Raw genomic sequence first — 20,014 nt, 5'->3', positions numbered from 1 at the left:
CACCATGACTTGTGTAAGAATGAAGTGAATCTGCAGGTGAAAATTTTTTTTATTGCCTCCACATAGGGGACCTTGCTTCCAGGAAGCAGAGTTCAACATTGTGACAAAAGAGGTCATGCAGGTTGCAAATTTTATACAAGTGAGATTGCTAAAGAACAAAACCTTTAGCCAAATGTACTCAATGTTGGCTCAGACCCACACATTTCATCATTCTGTGGTCAGGTGGCAGTCATCAGGAAGTATCCAACACTTGTGGCATTACATAATATTGAAATTTCAAACAGATAATAAAACTAGCACCCATTAGATATATTTGGTGAAATCAATAAGTTGAATTTCTCAGTGCAAAGCAATGATTATACAGTGATTGGGCTAGCCGGGTATCTGACAACTTTCAAAGACTGAAATTGTGGAATCGAAAAATGGAAGAAAACAAGAATGCCTTTCACCAGCATTAAAATTGCTTCTGGAGGATGAAAATGCTGAATTTCTTATGTAAGATGTTATCATGGGACATTTAGAAGCAGCCTAGATTTTGACCACTACATCTGATGTGACTAAATACCAATGGGATGAGGCAACAGCCCACCAGTGAAGAGTGTCCATCAACCAAACCTTCACTTAACATTGAAGGTTTGGTTGATATTTCTGTCTGTCATTTGTATGATAGCAAAGATGCTTTGCTACAATTTTCAAAAACAAATCAATAATCTCACAGTGAAAAAAGAAAAACCAATTCTAAGAATTCTTGGTACTGTATTAGTAGTGACAAATTATGCAAGGAAGCTTATACAGCATCAGCAAAAAAAAAAAAAATCCGTTTCACCTTTCCATTTTCTCCAGTAGTTTCATATTACAACTAAAACTAATATTTTTCTAACTATCCAGTTTCATAAGGATTATATTTTAATAATAACACACAATATTTTGAAACAGTAAAATTAAATACATTATTAATTCAAAACTAAGCTAGGGATTGCAAAGCTGACTCCCAAGCTTTATCTGGGTTCCAGCCATAAAAGGATCAAGAAACCCTGGTCTGAAAGAGAAGAAAAAAAAAAAAAAAGTTTCTGCAACATTTTATGCCACTAAAATATTGAATAAGCACAGAGACAAGTACCATTATTCCTGTAATGCTTATATTTTTATTTCCTGTGTACAAGTGATTTAATCAGTTCTCCATGTGTTAGTACTTAAGTTCCTATTGCAAAGGAATTTCATTTGTTTGTTGTATTATATTACAAAATAAATGCAATTTAAAATGGGTAGTGGAAGTTAACTTCTGCTACATATGGAAAAGGGGATGCAGAGTAAGATCTTTCACAATGTACTTTGTGAATGGCATCTAACTACTGAATTTATGCTTCAAAAATCTATATCTTTTGAATAAATTTTTTACATGCCATATCTGTCAGTAACTACCTGCCTTATCTAGGATGAATCAGTCTGTTGTCAAAGTAACAACAACCATGCCAACAATATTCCTGGAGAACCATAAATGTATATGTAAATGATTTTATGGATATCAACACTGGAAAAGCCATTCAGACACTCATCACTATATCCTCGAAGCTTTCATATTTCATCACAGCCATTATTTGTTCACTTTCCTTATATCTTACTTTCAAACTACTACACTAGTGAACTCAAGGTAAACTTAAGTTAGAATTGTTGCTGCTCCACTAATAGAACATTACAATATAATTCTATAATCAAATCAGTTTATTTTAAAGCTTATTTTAACATCTAAGGGTTAGATGACATAGTAATAGTACAAAAGTGATTAAAAACACTAAAACTTTAGTTTCCTAAACATTGAGAAAAACAGCAATCAGTAAAACCAGTGGACTATAGAGTTAAAGGTCTTCTGCTAAATATTATTGCTCATTAAACTCAAAATAAAATAAAATAGCTCCTTAAATTCAGAATGTTATAGTGCTGTACCATGAAATTAAGAGCATTAAAAGTTAAAAAACCATATTTTACTGCACTTATTATGAAAAATGGCAGTTAATGTTTTGACTATGACTGAAGCTTATTCTGAGTCTTGAAGGGCTGTCAAGTACCCTCCTGGAGGTCCAGACAACTGGTCAGGCTAATTGTAAGGAAAATCCTTGCTCCCTGCTTTATTGGAAAAATTAGAGTGAAGAGTGTCCATCAAAGTAAGGGTTTGTTCTATATATGTATAGATTTTTTTTATATTTAACTAAATATTTTACTGCATTTATCAAAAATGATTCTTCCCACTAAGCATGAAAAATGTAAGTTTGTGTTGAAAATTGAGGATTAAGATAAACTAAGGATAGAGAGTTGGCTTTCTGGTTCATAAAGATAAAAAAAAACATTTTGGAATTCAAAAAGTACATCACCAAGGGTGTCAAGACTACTACCCAGGATTTCTAAGAGGTACAAGCTAAATGTTATGATTTATGCACAAACGTTGAGCCATGATAAAGAGGTTTAAGAAATGTACACCAAAATCAAGTTACTAGATGAGCAGAAAACCCACTACACTATCATTATGGGGGACTTCAATGATAAGGTTGGAAAGATACAAAACAGCACAAAAAGGGGAACTATAGGAAATTTTGGAATTGGTGAAAGAAATGCAACTGTAGAATCAAAGAATGTCAGTAATGAACACATTTTTCAAGAAAAGGATGGACAGAAAGTACATATGGAAGAGCCCAAATGGATTGACAAGTAATGAAATAGACTTCATCCTCACTAACAGAAGATATATCATGAATGATCTTAGTGTGCTGAACAAGGTAAACATTGGAAGTGATCACAGAATGGCATGATATAGATCTAAGAAAAGAAAGGAAAAAAAAAAAACCTGACTAGTACATAATACGAAGGTCTTTGAGATAACAGAGAAGAGCAGTATGTACTGGAAGTTTCAGCTTCTGCAGCCTGTTCACAAGACAAAGATATCAGATAAGGAATACTACAACTGTCTGAAAGTGATAAAGCCCAAGAAACCTATGGGTAAAAAGAAATCCAAAGAAAAAATTAGTCAAGAAACACTTGTCAAGATGAATCGAAGACAACAAAGAACAAGATAAACACAGACCAGGATAAAATTGAGTATACCAAGTTATGCAAAGCCATTAGAGACTGAGAAAGGACATAAGATTTAACACAAGAAAAGTAAAACAAGCATTAATGGAAAACAAAGGACTTATATCAGCAGCAATACAGAAAGACAAAATGATACTGAAGAATAGAGATAGTGTTCTTATAAATAGCAGGGAAGGCATAATTCAAATAGCAGAATACTAGTATAGAGAATTATACAAGGAGTGAGGAAATTATGACAGCAGCAAAGAAGATGGATCACAAATTAACATATGACATACCCAATATCCTTCCTGATGAGGTAGAACATCATGCACTGAAGAAAATTAAGAATCAGAAAGCCCAGGAGGGGGAGATGTAGTTACTGTAGAGTTGTTAAAATTTGGAGGAAGAGACGTGACACAGAAACTGGCAAGACACGTCACAAAATGCATTAGAAAAGATGCCCAAGGAGTGGAATAATGCAATCATAGTTCAGCTGCATAAGAGAGGAGATAAATCAGAAATTGGAAATTATAGACCAATTAGCTTGTTAGCCCACATCTACAAGTTGTTCACAAGGGTCATTACTAACAGATAATGAAAGAATACTTGATGAGAATCAAGTAAAAGAGCACGCTGGCTTTAGGATTAGGATAGGATTTTCAACAATGGATCACCTTCATGTAATATCACAGCTAATGGAGAAAGCAAATGAATATAAAACACCATTATGCCTGGCATTTGTGGATTATAAAAAAGGCATTCAACTCCTACAGCATAACGCAATGTTTTGGGCACCAGAAAGACTAGGCATAGATACCCTACATATTATTATTCTGAAGAAAATGAGGATACTACCTCCTTTATTAGGGTCCTTTCTCAAATTTAAAAACAAGTTCAACAAGGAGATACAATATCTCCAAAATTGTTTACTGCTGCCCTTGAGGAAGCTTTCAGAAGATTAGACTGGTCACAGAAAGGAGTCAATGTGAGTATCTAAACCATTTATGATTTGCAGATGACATTGTGATCATATCCATGATCCCAAAGAATTACAGGAAAACCTTAATCAGTTATGCAAAATTAGTAAGGATTTCTGACTAAAGATGAATACAACTAAAACAAAAGCAATGATGAACAAGTATGCCACAGTAATCATTACGTCTGAAACGTAAAATAATGAACCAATATGTCTGAAACATAAAATAATGAACTAATGTATACTCCCACCATGACTTATGGAACTTGGGCAGTAACCAAAAGAATGGAAGAGAAGCTGAAAACTACACAGCAAAGAATGGAACAAATATTAGGAATCAGACTGTTAAGATAAAGAGAAACATGGATTAGGCAGCAAACTCAAGTAAAGGACGTTCTTATCAAAACTAAAATGGTCTTGAGCAGGATACAGCTTGAAGACATGATGATAGATGGATTAAGAAAATAACAGAACAGTATCTAAGAAGAGCTAGCAGAAAACCTGGAAGACGACAGATGGACAGATGAAATTCACAAGTTCGTGGGTAGTAAATGGATGTCCATTGCAAAAACAGAAGGAACTGGAAAGTTGTCGGAGAGGCCTTCATCCTGCAGTGGATTGAAAGTGGCTGATGTTGAAGGATAGTTATTAGCCATAGGGAAGTTTGGGTTTACTGCACCAGCAAAAAAAAAAAAAAAAAAAAAATTGCCTATTTAACTCGCTCTTGTATCGGTCCAGTTGACCTTTGAATATTCCAAAGCTGTCAGCTTCAAGTATTTCAGGTGTTGCCTCACAGTAGGATTATGAACTTACTGTCTAACAAAGAAATGTTCATTAAATCATTCATAGGAGCTCATGGGTCTTCTTTGCCACTTGTCTACACTGCCTACTTTTAGTGAATATTTGGTGTATTTAGATAAGGGATCATCTGATCCCAAGGAGATCATTCTACTGTCCTGGATCTGGGATAGCAGCATTACCTATCTGAAATATCTATTTCATGTTTTTGATAATATATAACAGAGCTATGATGCTCAGTATATTCTTCTTTGATATAAATATTTATAGAACAAGAGAAATTTACCTCAATATGATATGTAGAACAATTTCATATGATAGTCTCCAGAAATCAAAACAAATAAAAGATTAATGCAAATTGTACAAAAATCAATTAAAAGTTCAATGTAAATTTTGAGAGAAAAAAAAAAATTTTCCTTCCAGAAGCTGACAGCGCTTTGACTGTATTTTGTCATCACAGGAATGGATATTACGAAGTATGCGAGCATGGATCTTAAATAGAGATTTGCCCTCATACATGAGGGAGAAAGGCCATGATTATTTGTCTTTGTACATAAGACCACAAAGCTGAGATTAGATATGGATGGCAAACGTTAACAGAATTCTCATGTATTTTAATTTCAATGGTTTCTGCAATTATTAGTCTCGTATAATTATGTTAGACACTAATTATTTTGGCCTCAAATAATGGTTTTCGTGAATGCATGAAAGGCTAATTCTGACATTAATGATTGAGAAGCACATACTGATGATGATACATGCTGTTTTTACTCTAATATTCCACAGAAATTGTGTAGATTCTTGGTAAGACAAATCTCAATCACTGCAAGAAATGTATACTAAGTCATTTATTTGTGTCAAAAGAGGAAAGGACTAAGATTGTTCAAGTATAGTATTTAATTTTGGAATTGGTCTGGCCACAATCTTATATTTGGTATCTTTAAAAAATCTGTTAAGCTGCTTGTACCACTATTCAACACATGGGACAGAAAGTATTTCTTGATGTTACTATTGTTAGTTGACAGTTTTTTGTATCCTATCCTTAGCAAGGGGTAATCCCTATTTAAGAATCTACTGGTGAATATCTGTATTTCTGAGTCTAAAGAAGATTCAGTCATTGAATATTTATAGGCACTGAGAAACTGATTAAAGATAATAGATCTTTTATTGTTAGATGAATGGGTGATAGCTGTTATAATGTAGAAGCATAACCAACAAACACTGGTATGCTTCTACATTATAACAGCTATCACTTGTTCACCTACAAAAAGATCTGTTATCTTTAATCAGTTTCTCAATGCCTATAAATTGCATGCTATATTGAACAACCGCTGCCCTTTCCTCTTTCACGACACAGATATGTGACTTTGTATACATTTCTTGAATATTTGAGTAAAACAGACATCCACAGTATATGCTTCTCGTTCAGCAGGTCAGAATTAGCCTTTCATGCCATTAACGAAAACCATACAAGACAATTGCAGTCTCCCTCAGGCTTCCTTGCATCATAGGGCTAATAATGTGCTCACAGTTATTGGTGATATTAACTAGTTCTTAAAACTTGACTCTTATACTCAAAACTTTAAATTTAAGAGTATAATAAAAAACTTTTTCTGTTAATTTATCAACAACAGTAAAAACAGAATAAGTGGATCAAGTCATCTACTTAATGCTAGCACTCTTAAATCAGTGACCAGAGGAGTTTGTGGCTTTGAAAAGTACTGGCATTTTTTCAATGTTTTTAGTTTAAGATTTAAAAAAAAAAAAAAAAACACAACACCAAGTGAAAGATAATTTTTGCTTGTATGGTATATGGTTGTGATACCATGCTGAAAATATCTATAAAACAATAACATTGCATATTATGATAAGTCTTTATTTTTTCATTTAAATACATGGGAGTTTATAAATTCAGCTTGAAGTTTGTTCCTTGAAGATCCATGTGCATTAAACTAAAAACAAGCAGGTTAATTAAATTAACATGTAAAAGCCTGTTGATACACAGAATTATTAAACCCTTCAATGTTAATCTTTTACATTGTCAGATGGACAAAAGATATGCAGTTATGAAAAATAAAATTTGAAAGGTAACATTTAAAAATAACTTAGACTATTTTAAGAACATCTAACTAATTTTGGTTTGAATCCAAATTACCATTTCAAAGTTCCTAAGAAAGCACTGCATAAAGTTTAAAAAATCTACTCCATTATACTAGCTAAACCATTTAAGTATAAACTAATGACAGTGGAAAAACAATCACTTAATGACTATCTTTAGGCTTTTCTCCTAAAGATAGTCATTAAGTGATTCCACAAACTTGTCAGCAGCTAGTTTTTTTAAAAAAACTAATAAAATGTTATAATTAGGATTTCACATTGTTTCTGCAAAAACACTAAAATAAAAAGCTAATTTCCGTCACATAATACAGAGATAATAAACGAAACCAAAACTTGTTAGAATTTACCATTTTTCAAAAATTTAAGAGAAAACATTTACTAAAATAATCTAAATGTTGATGCTAACTTTCAACATTTATTGGAACTGTTTTCCAAATTCTTTCAGCATAACTGAAGGTCACATTTGTTGTGGTGTCTTATCAGCAATTTATATAGTCTAAAATAGTATTACCATAAATTGAATATTTTGAATGAACCCTTAAAAAGTAATAATGAAAATTAAAAATCACGTTTCTATATATATTCAAGTCATAAGTTTTCTTGATAATTAAGTATAATTAAAAACATTAAATAAACAAGATGGAATTTGAATAAAATGAGATTAATTCAGGAAATATGCACTGCATTCAATGGATGTGGATACTGATTTAGCAGTTATTGCCAAAAGTAAATTTTTCACTGATATTCCTGTTTGCTAGATGTAAATGGATTAATAGATAAAGTGATGTACACATTCGTCCAAGGAACTAAAAAAATAAAATATCATATATACAACACTTAAGGTTATTCAGAAACTAAAGGTGAAATGTTTCACCTGGTATGCTTAATTTTAGTTGACAAATCACCTATCTTTCAGACATTCTGAAAAACTAATTTTGGTATTGATTAATATTATTTAACCGAAATATTCTAATTATTATATGGAACAACTTTTGCTACCTACAATAGTTTGGTGATGGCATGACTTTATAATGGTATCCCACATGACATACAACCAGTTGAAAAATGAGATTATGGACAAACTAGTGAAATCTTTAAAATAGGAAGGAATGTGGCTATCAAGTAATCCCTTAAGCAATAAATCCACATAACAATGTAATGTAATGCTAATGCTTTATTCAACTCCAAAGGATCTAATTTTCTAAGGGGAACCAATTTAAATACCATCTGCACAATATGAAACTTGCAATTAGTAAACAGCAATTAGACATAAATTAACAATGACCACTATAATAGTTTATTTTTCTTCACACCACTCATTTTCCTTTCTCACCTGCTCCTCCTCACTTGGAGTAAAATCATTTTTGATGTTAAATGTTTTGCGTATTTCTTCTGGTGTCTTTCCCTTTATCATATTTGCTACAGTTTTACATGTAACGTCCAGAAGTCCTTTAATATCCAGATAGTTAGCTGCCAAAATAAGCTCAAAAAGGGTACCCTGGTCTACTTTTAAGAAATCTGCATCCCATGAGCTTATATCATCTGTTCTCTTCTCTTTATTTTCATCATCTTCAGGTGGTGGAGGATCATCTTTATGATAAGTTGCCCACTGTATTACTTTCTTCAGAATTGCAGAATTCACATTAGGTAATGGAACTACCTCTTCTTCATCATCATCCATTCCAAGATCTTCTAACATTGTTTTGATAGTGACAGAAGCCTTGGCAATTTCCACATCAACCTCAAATATTTCCCCATCTGAACTCTGGAGTTTAATATTAGGCATTTTCAGACTTAAAAATGGCTGTCCCAGAGATTTAACAGGTGGCAGTATGAGAATTATTCTAGAAACAAGAAAAAAAAAACTTGAGAAAGAAAATTATAAAAAAAAAAAAATTTAGGTGTTTACACATACACCATTAGTTTCAGATAATTATACATTTTTTTTCAAGATCTAGGTCATTTAATAAACTAAATTAAACAATAAAATGACTAAAGTTATCAGGTGGAGGGGCAGAAGGCAAACATACTTAAGTCTTTACAGTACTATTCATCCATTTGTACGTCTTTGCAATATAAATAAGTTCCCCATCACAAGCTTGCCTGTGAATGGCTACATCTATGATGATCAATGGCATTTGAAATGATCACCAAAAGTAGTCATCTGTTGCATGGTTAACAGGGAAATTTCTACTTTTGAAATGGTGTATTCAACTACTGCTTGATCACTTTTACAATTTAAATCATAATTAAATAAGAAATTTAAGTTTTCTGTGAATTTTCCTGCTACAAGAAAAAAGTTACAACTAATTATGAAATTCCATAGTTTCTTTAGCTTTTGCACTATCCTAATGAAAGTCAGTTATGAATGATCAGGTTCTGTCATCTTCCTTCAAACCAATTAGGAGTTATTATAACAAAATGTTGTCAACAGTCTAGTATTCATCATATTGCACCCTTATTGAAAGTTATAATATAGATCACAGTGATAATAAAAAAAGAACCAAATTGCCATGATAAGAAAAGATTGAATGTGCAGTTCAACTCCTACAGCCACAAAATTAATCTACAAAATACTGGCCACTATCATGCTGTCATAACTTCTGTTTACTCAAGTTTTACTTTAAACAAAACTAACTAGTTTTGTTTAAAAAACTAGTTACATGGTGCAAGGTTTGGTGAATAAGGATACTGTAAGATAAGACAGCACTTGGAAAGGTATAAGTTTTTTTGTATAATGGACAGGGGCATTGGAGTAATTTCAAATTTTTCTTCAGTCTTCCTTCTTAATAGAGACAAATGATAGAAGCAACAGACAAATTTGATAGAATGAGGAAGAGAAAGATTCTAAATTAGGATGTTTCTAACATGGAATATCAGAACAGACATATGTACAAGTACCAACTTTCAAGTTAAAGGAATCTAATCTGAGTGAATAGTTGGGAACTGATTAGGAGTGAGGCAAATGATAATTGACTGTCAGAAAAGCAAGTAGGGTTTGGCAGAGTGCAGGTGAAAATGGACATCCCTGAGACCACATTTGTGAAATGTGGTTTTGGATGCATTATATCTTTTTGCAGACAAGTTTTTGTTCTATTAGTTTGACTATTCATGACACATTCAGTAGATAAAGTAGAAGGGGATAGAATATGCATGAATTAGTAAAGAATATAGCCAACTTCCTGACACCTGGCCTGAACAGTGTCCCCTGTCCCTTGTAAATACCATTCACTGTTCAGTCACTAGTCTGCAGAGCAGGGGCAGCAAGGTTATACACTAGCTGATCTGTATACCTACTAAGGAGTTACCAACATGTTTTGTCTGGTGGGCTACATAGCAGTTGGCCTGTAGCCTCAAAATGTAAAGAAAATTTAATGTGATGCCCATCAACCCCAAAAGACATCACTTGTACTCTCCACAATAAAAGAAATGTGGGTTGCTAGAACTAAATGCTGATAACATCTTCAGACCACACATAAGGGAACAAACTTAAGTTAAAGAAAGGATGGACATAGAACAGATGTGAAAATCTGCTTTCAACTGTTGGAACAACTTTCTGGTGATATGAAAGTAGTATCAATTCAAGGAAGAATTAAATTATGCTTTAGTTCTTTTCTTTATCTTATTATATTGTTTATTTTATTTTGATATAGGGATGGTTAGGTTCATAGGAGCAGAACAGCACCCTGTCTTACCTATAACCCTATTAAGTGCTAATTATTTTGCTGTATTTATTTTATGGTTCAAGTGTTTCTTAAATTTAATCTACAAAAGTAAATAAGGCACTAGGACTGATGGAATCTATCCAATTATATTAAAAGCAGCAAAGAAGTAAGCAAAACTTTGAGCATCCACAAATCACAGGTAGGTCTCTACATATGTGCAATGTTTCACTATTCACAAAAGATCAAAGGACAAAGTAATTTACAGACCTCCCATCTTGATTTGTTCCAGAGAAAACAGATTCAGTGGTTAAAGCAGTAATGCAAGATGATCTTGACAGAAATGCAGTTGCATGGCAATCACATTACAGATTTTAAGGGATACTAACCACTGATAGATAAATGTAGTAGTAACAAAGGAACTGGATGCAAAAAATAATTGATATAATATACAGATGTCCACAACCTCCTTTACAAAACTAAGAAACACAGGCATGAGTGGCATTTAAAAAATTTGTGGCCTGCATATGAAGGGTTTATTTGAAGAATCTGGTAACATGTCTACTTCAATTAATTCTGATGTATTCAGGCAGTGGTATCTATCAATAACTGGGCTTAAAATACTAGTCAGATCCATCCAAAGCCCTCCAAGAAGATAGGTGTTGGTCATTACTATACTGAAGGCCTATAATGATAAAGTTTTATTTTTATGATTTAAAAAAATAAAGTGTACACACACACATGGTGTGGCAATAAAGTTCAGATTGGTGCAATAAAAAGAACAGTGAAGGAACTCAAAAATTGTTCTAATTTTTATTCAAAGTAATTACCATCTGATTGAATGCACTTATTACACAATTCTAAATTTCCATAAAGAGTCAGGAAAGGCATCCAAAGAGATCCTTAATTTTGGTTACATTTTTCTTTGTCCTTGACATCCTGAAATTTTTCTTTGAGGGCAGATTTAACTTGAAAGAAGAAGTCAACTGGTGCTAGATCAGCAAAATAGAGTGGATGGTTAATCTGTACAATGCTATATTTTGTCAGAAATGTCTTCACAAAAAATATGGAATGGGGTATTGTCATGCAACAAGAACCAGCTGCCTTTCTCTCAAAGTTGTGTTCTTACCCTGGAAATGCACTTCAATAGTCTTTGAAGCACCTGTTTGTAGAACACAGCACAGACTCCCCTTCAGGTATAGTCATTGTGAATTGCATCCTGTTTGTTGAAAAATATGTTCAGCATTGTCTTTATTCTGTAAACAAAAACTTTTGAGTTTTGGTGATGATTTAAGTCCACTGCATGCTCTGATACTTCATCTCTTGGTCATATTGAAATGACCAACACTCATCTTCAGTGATAACACATTCAAGGAAATTAGGGCCATCTTGACAAGTCTGGATGAAACCTTTGCATGTGACTCTTCATTGCTTCCACTCATCTGTGAGGCTATACAGCACAAATTTTGCATATACCTTCCATTTCCCTAAATATTCATGCAAAATTTGATGAATCATCTCCTTATATCTAAAAGAGCCATCATTCAGAGGTTCACATCTGGCAAGTATGGGTTTGGCACACCCAGGGTCCAGGTGGATATAATCTCTCTCTCAAATTTTTTTTGACTGGTGCAGCATAGGGCCTCAGGCCTCTTTGCACCACTTCACTATTAATAATCTCCTTCAACACTGAACCACTTATACCATTCAAACACACTGGCACAACATTTCAACACGAACAGTTTTTAATATTTCGTGCAATTCTGTTAGATTTCCCCAGTTTAAAACAAAATTTGATATTCATTCATTGCTCCAATGCAAAACATAACATTACTATTGAAACTGGTTGTTACTTGCAGCCTGTCAGAGGAAGTTTGAACTACAACATACTTGTTTATTTTCAAGCTCATGGAACGTTATCACAATAGCACCAGTCTGGGAATCTAACTGTCACACCTCATTGTATTGTGCATCCTTCAGAATCAATCTCATGCAAAATAAGATAATTTTCTTCTAAATAAGTACTGTAGTCTAAATCAAACATTGTGCTGTTAACAGTACATTTGATTCCCAATATTCACCAATGTAATTCCTGATTCATGTGATATACAGAATATCAGAATAGAAATCTTTGCAATGATTAATTGTTGTAACATTAATTCTTAACTTCTCTTATCAAAACAGGGGGATCACTTTTTGGTTACTTGCTGAAGCCATACTTTTGTTCATCCTTCCTTTTACATCCTGATGGGTCTAATAATAAGAGGAGTGTTTAGTGGACTTAAGTATTTAAATGTTTGGTAAAAGCAGCATTTGTGAAAAAAAAAAAAACCAACTTTCAGTTTTTTCATCATTTTTCTTTAAAAATATAAATTGATTTTTGAAGCCTGAAATAGAAACAAAACTGAAATCATCTTTGAAATCAGCATTACAAAATGACTCAATTTCTGAGAAAAGCGAATTTTTTTTTCAAAGCACAGAATAGCGTAATCAACTCACTAGTAAAATAAGACTTTGTATAAAGATTGTACTTTCCCCATAATTTGAATTTATGACCCCTAGTTCTAGAATTCTTTAACATTTTTGAAGCCTGTTCAAGTCATCCTGAAGGAATGCTGCTTGGTACTATTCATTAATGACTGTCTTGTGCACAAAAATGCAGTGTTCATTGTCTAATGGCCCCAGGGGTTCCCCCATCTCTGCATTATGTACTCTGAAATACAGAACACTGAAGGCCAGAGATTTTAAAGTGTAAGGTATGTTTGTCATGTTTTTCCTCTGACCTTTTATCCATTGGGCCAAAGTGTGGGCAACAGTTGGGTCCCTAGTGGGACCCAACTGTTGCCCACACTTTGGCCCAAGGAGGCAGGTCAGACAGAGGGATTGCATTACAATTAAGTAATCTGGTTAGGTTAGGTAGACCCTGCCACCTAATTTCCTAAGATTTCAGTGGCAAGGGCCTAAAAATTAAAATTAAAAAAAAAAAAAAACTTTCAGTTAAAGTTGGGGCAAAGACTGAAGGGGGAACAGATAGAAGTATGGGGATGATAGGGAAGGCAACCCCAGAAAGGCACAACAATTAAGGCAAAGCCTCCTAACAAAAAAAAAGAGGCTCACCTGGGAATATATATACACACACACTGCTTTTTTTGGGACGGTATGCAACGGTATGGCATACAGGCACCTTTATTAATAACAGTGATGTGTGACAATTGGATGCAGTGCACTTTGAAATTTGTAATATTCCTTAAATTTTTTTCACATGTTTACCTACTATTCAAAAAACCTTAAAATTTAACTAAATTTGCATTTTTTACTGTTTTTTTAAAAAATTGCCTTATAAAACTGTATAACCATTTTTATAATTCTAAATTACTCAGCCGGACTTCTGTTTAACCAAGTCCTTTTATAGCAAATTTTTGAATTCCACTTGAAAGTTACATTTAAAATAGTTTCCGTTGAGCAAAGAAAATTTTCATATAGGGAACAGATTAGGAGAGAATCAACTCTGTGCACACTTCTGGCCTTCAGGCAATTAGTCCTGCTGCACGAGTTAAGAGCCGAAGCATTCTACAACTTACTAGTACTTGGTAAAACATATCCGACCACCAGTCCCACATATGGAGGAGTCTCACTAGTCAAGAGTAAGCAGATCAAGGTGTATTCCCAATGGACTCTGGCCCACCTACTGCAGCAGTGTCCAACCTTTTCCCATACAGGGGCCATATTCAAAACAATTCAAAGTTAAATTTCTTTAGTGTGTTACATTTTCCATATCTTGTTGCATGTAAAAGTAAAATTGAAAATATTTGAAAATTTTATGAAGTACAATACACAATTATATTTACTGAACAAAACATTTAATGAGAAATTTCTGATAATTAACAAAATTTAAAATGCTTTTTTTTTTAGTTCACTTTCCTCGTGGGCCGTATGTTGGACACCTTTGTGAATCAACCCGTAAATGCCCCGTTCAAGAATTAGAAGTGATTTTCTTTTACCCCAACAAATAATCATCTGTTGTTTTGCGGAAGCGCATTATCCACATTTTCCCCTTTCTGTTTACATGGTCACAGTACTTGAATATCCGAGAAAGAAAAAAAAAATTCAAATTTAAGAACTAGTGACAATACTGATGACGAGAGAAGGAAAACAAGGGACAACGAAGGTATTAATCCTTCTAAACATGAATTTTTGGCATTTGGTGAAAGTGAAGTTAGAAAATTGTCAATTAGGTTACAGTTAAATGAAAGAGATGCAATTCGTGGATACCTAATTGACAAGGTTTCAGAAGAATTGAAGTATTTGATGAACACTCCGAGTAAGATACCAATTTCATCGAGGGAATGAGGATTTTCACAAATGGATCTGATCGCTAGCCCAACCAGCACTTCGTTGATGACAAAAAGTTTCTTCATTACTGTTTCTTAAAATTGTAGGCACACCCCTGACTCACTTCGATCCAGCAAAATGTCGATTCATGGCTGCTTTGAAAACTTCATTCAGCAGCCAACACACAAAGTGGAAGAAAAGAAGTCTTCATTGGACAGGGGTCAGCAACCTGCAGCTCCCGAGCCACATGCAGCTCTTTTAACATGTAACTGCAGTTCTAACTTTACAGCTCACATGAAGCACAATTTGAAATGGAATTAGAGGGCTTAAAAATAAAGGACATGTGGAGTATAAGATAAAATGCCTTAAAACTGAAATTGAGGATTTGGAGAGGCAAAAGGCTGCCCTTGCAATTCTACACAAATGGATGGCAATAGATGACTTTAAGATGTAGACTAAATTGTTTGTGTGAAGTAGCTTACTGGACCATAAATAAATTTGAAAATATTTGTTTGGACTTTTCAGGTTTTTGGTTCGACGTATTTCTGCAAATATTTTTGAACAAGAACTATATTAAAAATAAATCAAGAAACCGTCGTCTGAACAATGTGAGCATGTTTAAAGCTCATGCATGTTTAATTACGACATACTCACATGATGTTGAGAGACACTTGCTCAAGAAGTTCATCAGTATAAGTCATTAATTTGTACCTAATTGGATGTTTGTTTTTTAGTATTAATAAATATTTCAATATTTATTTTTTAAATAAACACCTTCCCACTATTCCAGTTCTTAAAAAAACTCCCCCCCCCCATCCTCCCAGCTTGAGCTGAGGCTCTTCGGATTCTTTTTTAAAGGTTAGATCAAAAATAGCTTTTTACTCAAAAAAAATATTCTACAAAAACTTTATTATGAAATCATTTTTACTTATGTTATTATTTTTTACTTGTTTTATATACTTGAATAAATAAATGTATGCTTAATAAACTGTGTTACACTTAATTTGTTGTTCTTATTCTAAAAAGATTACTAAAGTAACAATGTCAGGGAAAAAAGTTTCAGAGTACTTTTCATATCCTTTTAATTTAAATTTTTCCTGATAGTAAAGAATGGGTACTGGAACCTATTTTTTTACAAATAATAGCACTGTGTGTGTGTGTGTGTACATATGTGAAATTATGTAGAAGAATGAGGAAGAGAAATAGAGTATCAGAACAGATTAATGCCATCAAAATAATGATGGAACATTATCAGTTTGTATATAACCTTTTTTTAAACTTAATACTAACTGGATAAACTGCATACAACTGGAGCAATTTAATAAAAATTTAAGAATACTGTATAAGTATTGGAGGTGAAAACTATACCCATGAGGCCAAAGGGCCAAGTATTTCAGTTGGACTTCTTTGTTGTACCCTACAAATAAACACAGATTATAGTAAAATTAAAATGTAGCTAATTATTGATATTTGGATACATTAGCATTAGTAGAGGCATATGATGCAAGAAAGCAAGCTTATGCAGCATCTGCCAAAAAAAAAAACACGCTCCCATTTCACCCCTCCATTTGTTCCAAGTACCTGTCCAGCTCAGTCTTAAATTTATTTAGGCTATCAACTTCCACAACAAAGGATGGAAGTCTGTTCCACCAACCTGCTGGCTAAAGGCAAACTTCTGCACATTATCTTTCCTCAATTTGAATTTATGCCCTCTCAAATGATTATTCTGAACAAGAAGAATTCCATCAGCATTGAGCACACTCAAACCATTCAAGGCTTTATACACCTCAATCAGATCACCTCACAGGTGCCTAGTCTCCAGACACTGTAATTTGCAAAATTGCAGCCTTTCTTCATAAGAGCAACCCTTTGTTACATTCGCTAATCTTGTTGCCCTTCTCTGTACTCGTTCCAACAGCTCTACATCCTTGTTAAAATGAGGCCTCCCGACCTGTATACAGTACTCAAGGTGTGGCCTGACCATTGCCTTATACAAGGGGATAATCACCTCCTTATACCTGCTAGAAAAATTCCCGTATATCACTGACAAGGCACTATGAGCTACTCTTGCAGACCGTCTGCACTGCTCAGAAAACTTCATATCTGCCTGCACAATTACCCCCAGGTCCTTTTCATTCTCTACCACTGTCAGTGTGGTACCACAGAGTTGATACGTTACTCTGGGATTACTGCTTCCCATATATAGTACTTTACATTTGTCAATGTTAAAGTTCATTTGCCACCTCTCAGCCCATCTGCTCAACTTTTCTAGATCCTGTTGCAGCAGCACACTGTCAGTGTCCTTAACAACCCTGCCAACCTTCGTATCATCTGCAAACTTGAACATTAAGCTTGATATACTATCATCAATATCATTTATAAATACAGAAAACAATGGACCGAATACTGAACCCTGAGTGACTCCACTAATAACATTAGTCCATGATGAGCAGTGTCCACTGATTACCACTGTCTTCTCCCACTCACCCATCCTTTTATCAATAGCAGCAATTTGCCTCCAATGCCACACTGCTCCAATTTGTACAGCAGTCTTCCATGTATATCCTATATCCTATCTGTTTCTGTTTGCCAGTTTTTCTAGGTTCAAATATACTGAGAATTTACTGCAAATATACTATCAATTTAGTATTAATACTTTAATATACATTAAATTTAGCAGAAAACTGGCAAAATAAATGCTAGCCTGATAGATAGCAGTGAAAATTAATAAAAAAATAATGGAAGTGAATCAAGAATATAAAAGTGAGTAAATAAATTGCATTATTAATTAGTGCAATTTATTTATTTAGTGAAAATGAAAGGCTTATGCCAAAATTAAAGCAAATAGGAAGAGTAATAAGGATAGTAATAGATCTCAATTTTTCCCTTTCACCTTAATTACATTTGACCCTAGAAAACTGGCAAATGGCAAACAAACAGATAGCCTCAGTAATTATTGATGGAATATATATTGAATGGAGCTAGCCCTGGTTAACATTCCATTCAATGTATCTAAATATCAATTATTAGCTACATCGTTTTTAATTTTACTATAATCTGTTTATTTATAGGGTACAACAAAGTCCAACTTTGGTTACCTAAATTATCCGCTGCAGTTGTATGCAATTTCTCCAGTTGGTATTAAGTTTAAAAAATAAGGTTTTTATATATATATATATATATATATATATATATATAAAACACACACACACACACACACTGATAATCCCCAAAAATTTAACAAGGGTAGCCTGCACAAGGCCTCCCTGAGACCCCATCCAACACACCCCTGATTACTTAGTCTTATTTGTGCTAGATTTTTCTAGATTCAGAAATTAACTTGGAAGGAGTACAATTCTGGTGAGCAATGAACAGTAAGAACATTTGGCTAAAATTTCAGCTTCTGGAAAAAAAAAAAAATTTCTGCATTAATAAACATTTTTAAACTTAAAAACAACCAAATCATAATTAAATTATGCCTGGAATAACAGAAGTTGCTTCAAATTACGCCAGCAACAGTGCTATTCACTGCACCCCATATAAGAAAGTGTATTTATCTTTGAAAAATCAATGAGCAGTGGATACTAATGTTTAGTAAATTGAATTGCGGTTATTTATTAATACAGTAACCACAATATCTAATAACGATAATTAGAATAACTATTAGTGTCTTTCATAACCACACAGGCATTCTTCTTAAAGGATAAACAATGGAGTGAGGGGAATGCTATCTGTGATTTCAATGATAAAACAAACAGAGGTCAAAAGAAATTGACAAGTACTCGAATAATAAGTTACTGTAACTGTTACACACACACAACCATTCCAAAATTCCATCTACCCTCAAATACGAAATTCTCCACATTTCCAGTTCCATCACTGTTTTTAATTGTTCCCGATGTTAACTATTTCAGTTGTTTCATGTCCGTTGCTAAATAATATGCAGTATTGAAAGGGATTTCCAGTAGCTCCTACGAAATAACAATGCAGGTTTGACATAAACATCAGATCGAGGAGTATAACGTAAACATCAAGCGACTTCAGTTTACCAAGTCTCAGCAACGGAAGCCAGTGAAAGGCAAACTGGACTCGCCACCGTATGTAAAATCTCACTCTAGATTAATAATATTTTCATAATTATGTACACCTTAATCGATTATGAAGAGATCTAAATTTATGGATTTAGAAAATCAAACAAAAAACTTACTCTAGGATAGCAATGTAACGGACGGATAAATATTATAGAATGCAATTCAAATCAATGTGGTAAACATTCTACCGTCTTTCCTGATTATTTTCGTTCAAATTTCTGAAATATGGCAAAAAAAAAAACAAAAGTAGTAATAAATGCAAAATGAAAAGTCCCTCTGAACGGGAACAATCCATTCGTCTAGTGCTTAAATGGGGGGGGGGGGATAAATGCTGACGCAACACTATTGAACGTTCACAATCCAAACGTCCTTGTATGCAACAAGCTAATCTTCGCAAAAATGCCACATCTGCAAACATTAATTCACATTAAAGTTTTCTTAAAAATATACAGGAGTAACAAAACTCGAACCATATTAGTTATTATGAAATATTCCAATTCGTAGTACGGAATTAATTAAGAAGGGGGGGGGGAAGAGAAGATATGCAGCGTCGAATTTCACAGGAGTTAAATTTAGAAACTACTGAATTTATTCACGATTTACTTACGCATGAATAAAACAGCGTTTTATAAACTTACGAAATATATACACTCCAATATCCAATTCACTGCACACCAGACGACAACACCTTCCAAATTCCTGGGACGAATAAAATAGGCAACAAACAGTATTCCCAAATGGACGATTAAAAATGTTATGAGTACAGCGCCGCCAAATGAGAGTTTCCCGCGTTCTATAAGAATGAATTTCAACGGTCTATAAATGCTGATATTTTGGACATTTCTTTTTAAAATCTCTTTTTAAAGTTTTTATCTGTTGAGAACAGACGTATTCTCTGCTTAATTTCAATTCTTCCCTTTACTTGAATATATGGATGAAACTAACGAAGAAGATTGGAGGAGTTTTTATGG

General features: G+C 33.6%; 1 protein-coding gene across 1 annotated transcript; it reads right to left on the bottom strand.

The window, feature by feature from the left end:
• Positions 1–8,117: 8,117 nt before the first annotated feature.
• On the bottom strand, positions 8,118–19,795 carry SkpA (S-phase kinase associated protein 1 SKP1-related A). Its single transcript, XM_090384001.1, has 2 exons — positions 19,682–19,795; positions 8,118–8,802 (listed from the first exon to the last, which is right to left on the bottom strand). The coding sequence occupies exon 2, from the start codon at positions 8,742–8,744 to the stop codon at positions 8,256–8,258; it is 489 nt and encodes a 162-aa protein (XP_090240127.1). The 5' UTR covers positions 8,745–8,802; positions 19,682–19,795; the 3' UTR covers positions 8,118–8,255.
• Positions 19,796–20,014: the final 219 nt, after the last annotated feature.

The sequence above is a fragment of the Mastigoproctus giganteus genome, chromosome 10 (assembly GCF_048544385.1).
Source record: "Mastigoproctus giganteus isolate SK-2022 chromosome 10, ASM4854438v1, whole genome shotgun sequence".
In the NCBI taxonomy this organism is placed as follows: domain Eukaryota; kingdom Metazoa; phylum Arthropoda; class Arachnida; order Uropygi; family Thelyphonidae; genus Mastigoproctus; species Mastigoproctus giganteus.
This window is presented reverse-complemented; position numbering and strand designations above follow the sequence as displayed.

What these genes read in the sequence shown, in the direction of transcription:
- SkpA (XM_090384001.1), bottom strand. Translation starts at nt 8,744, where the DNA reads ATGCCTAATATTAAACTCCAGAGTTCAGATGGGGAAATATTTGAGGTT.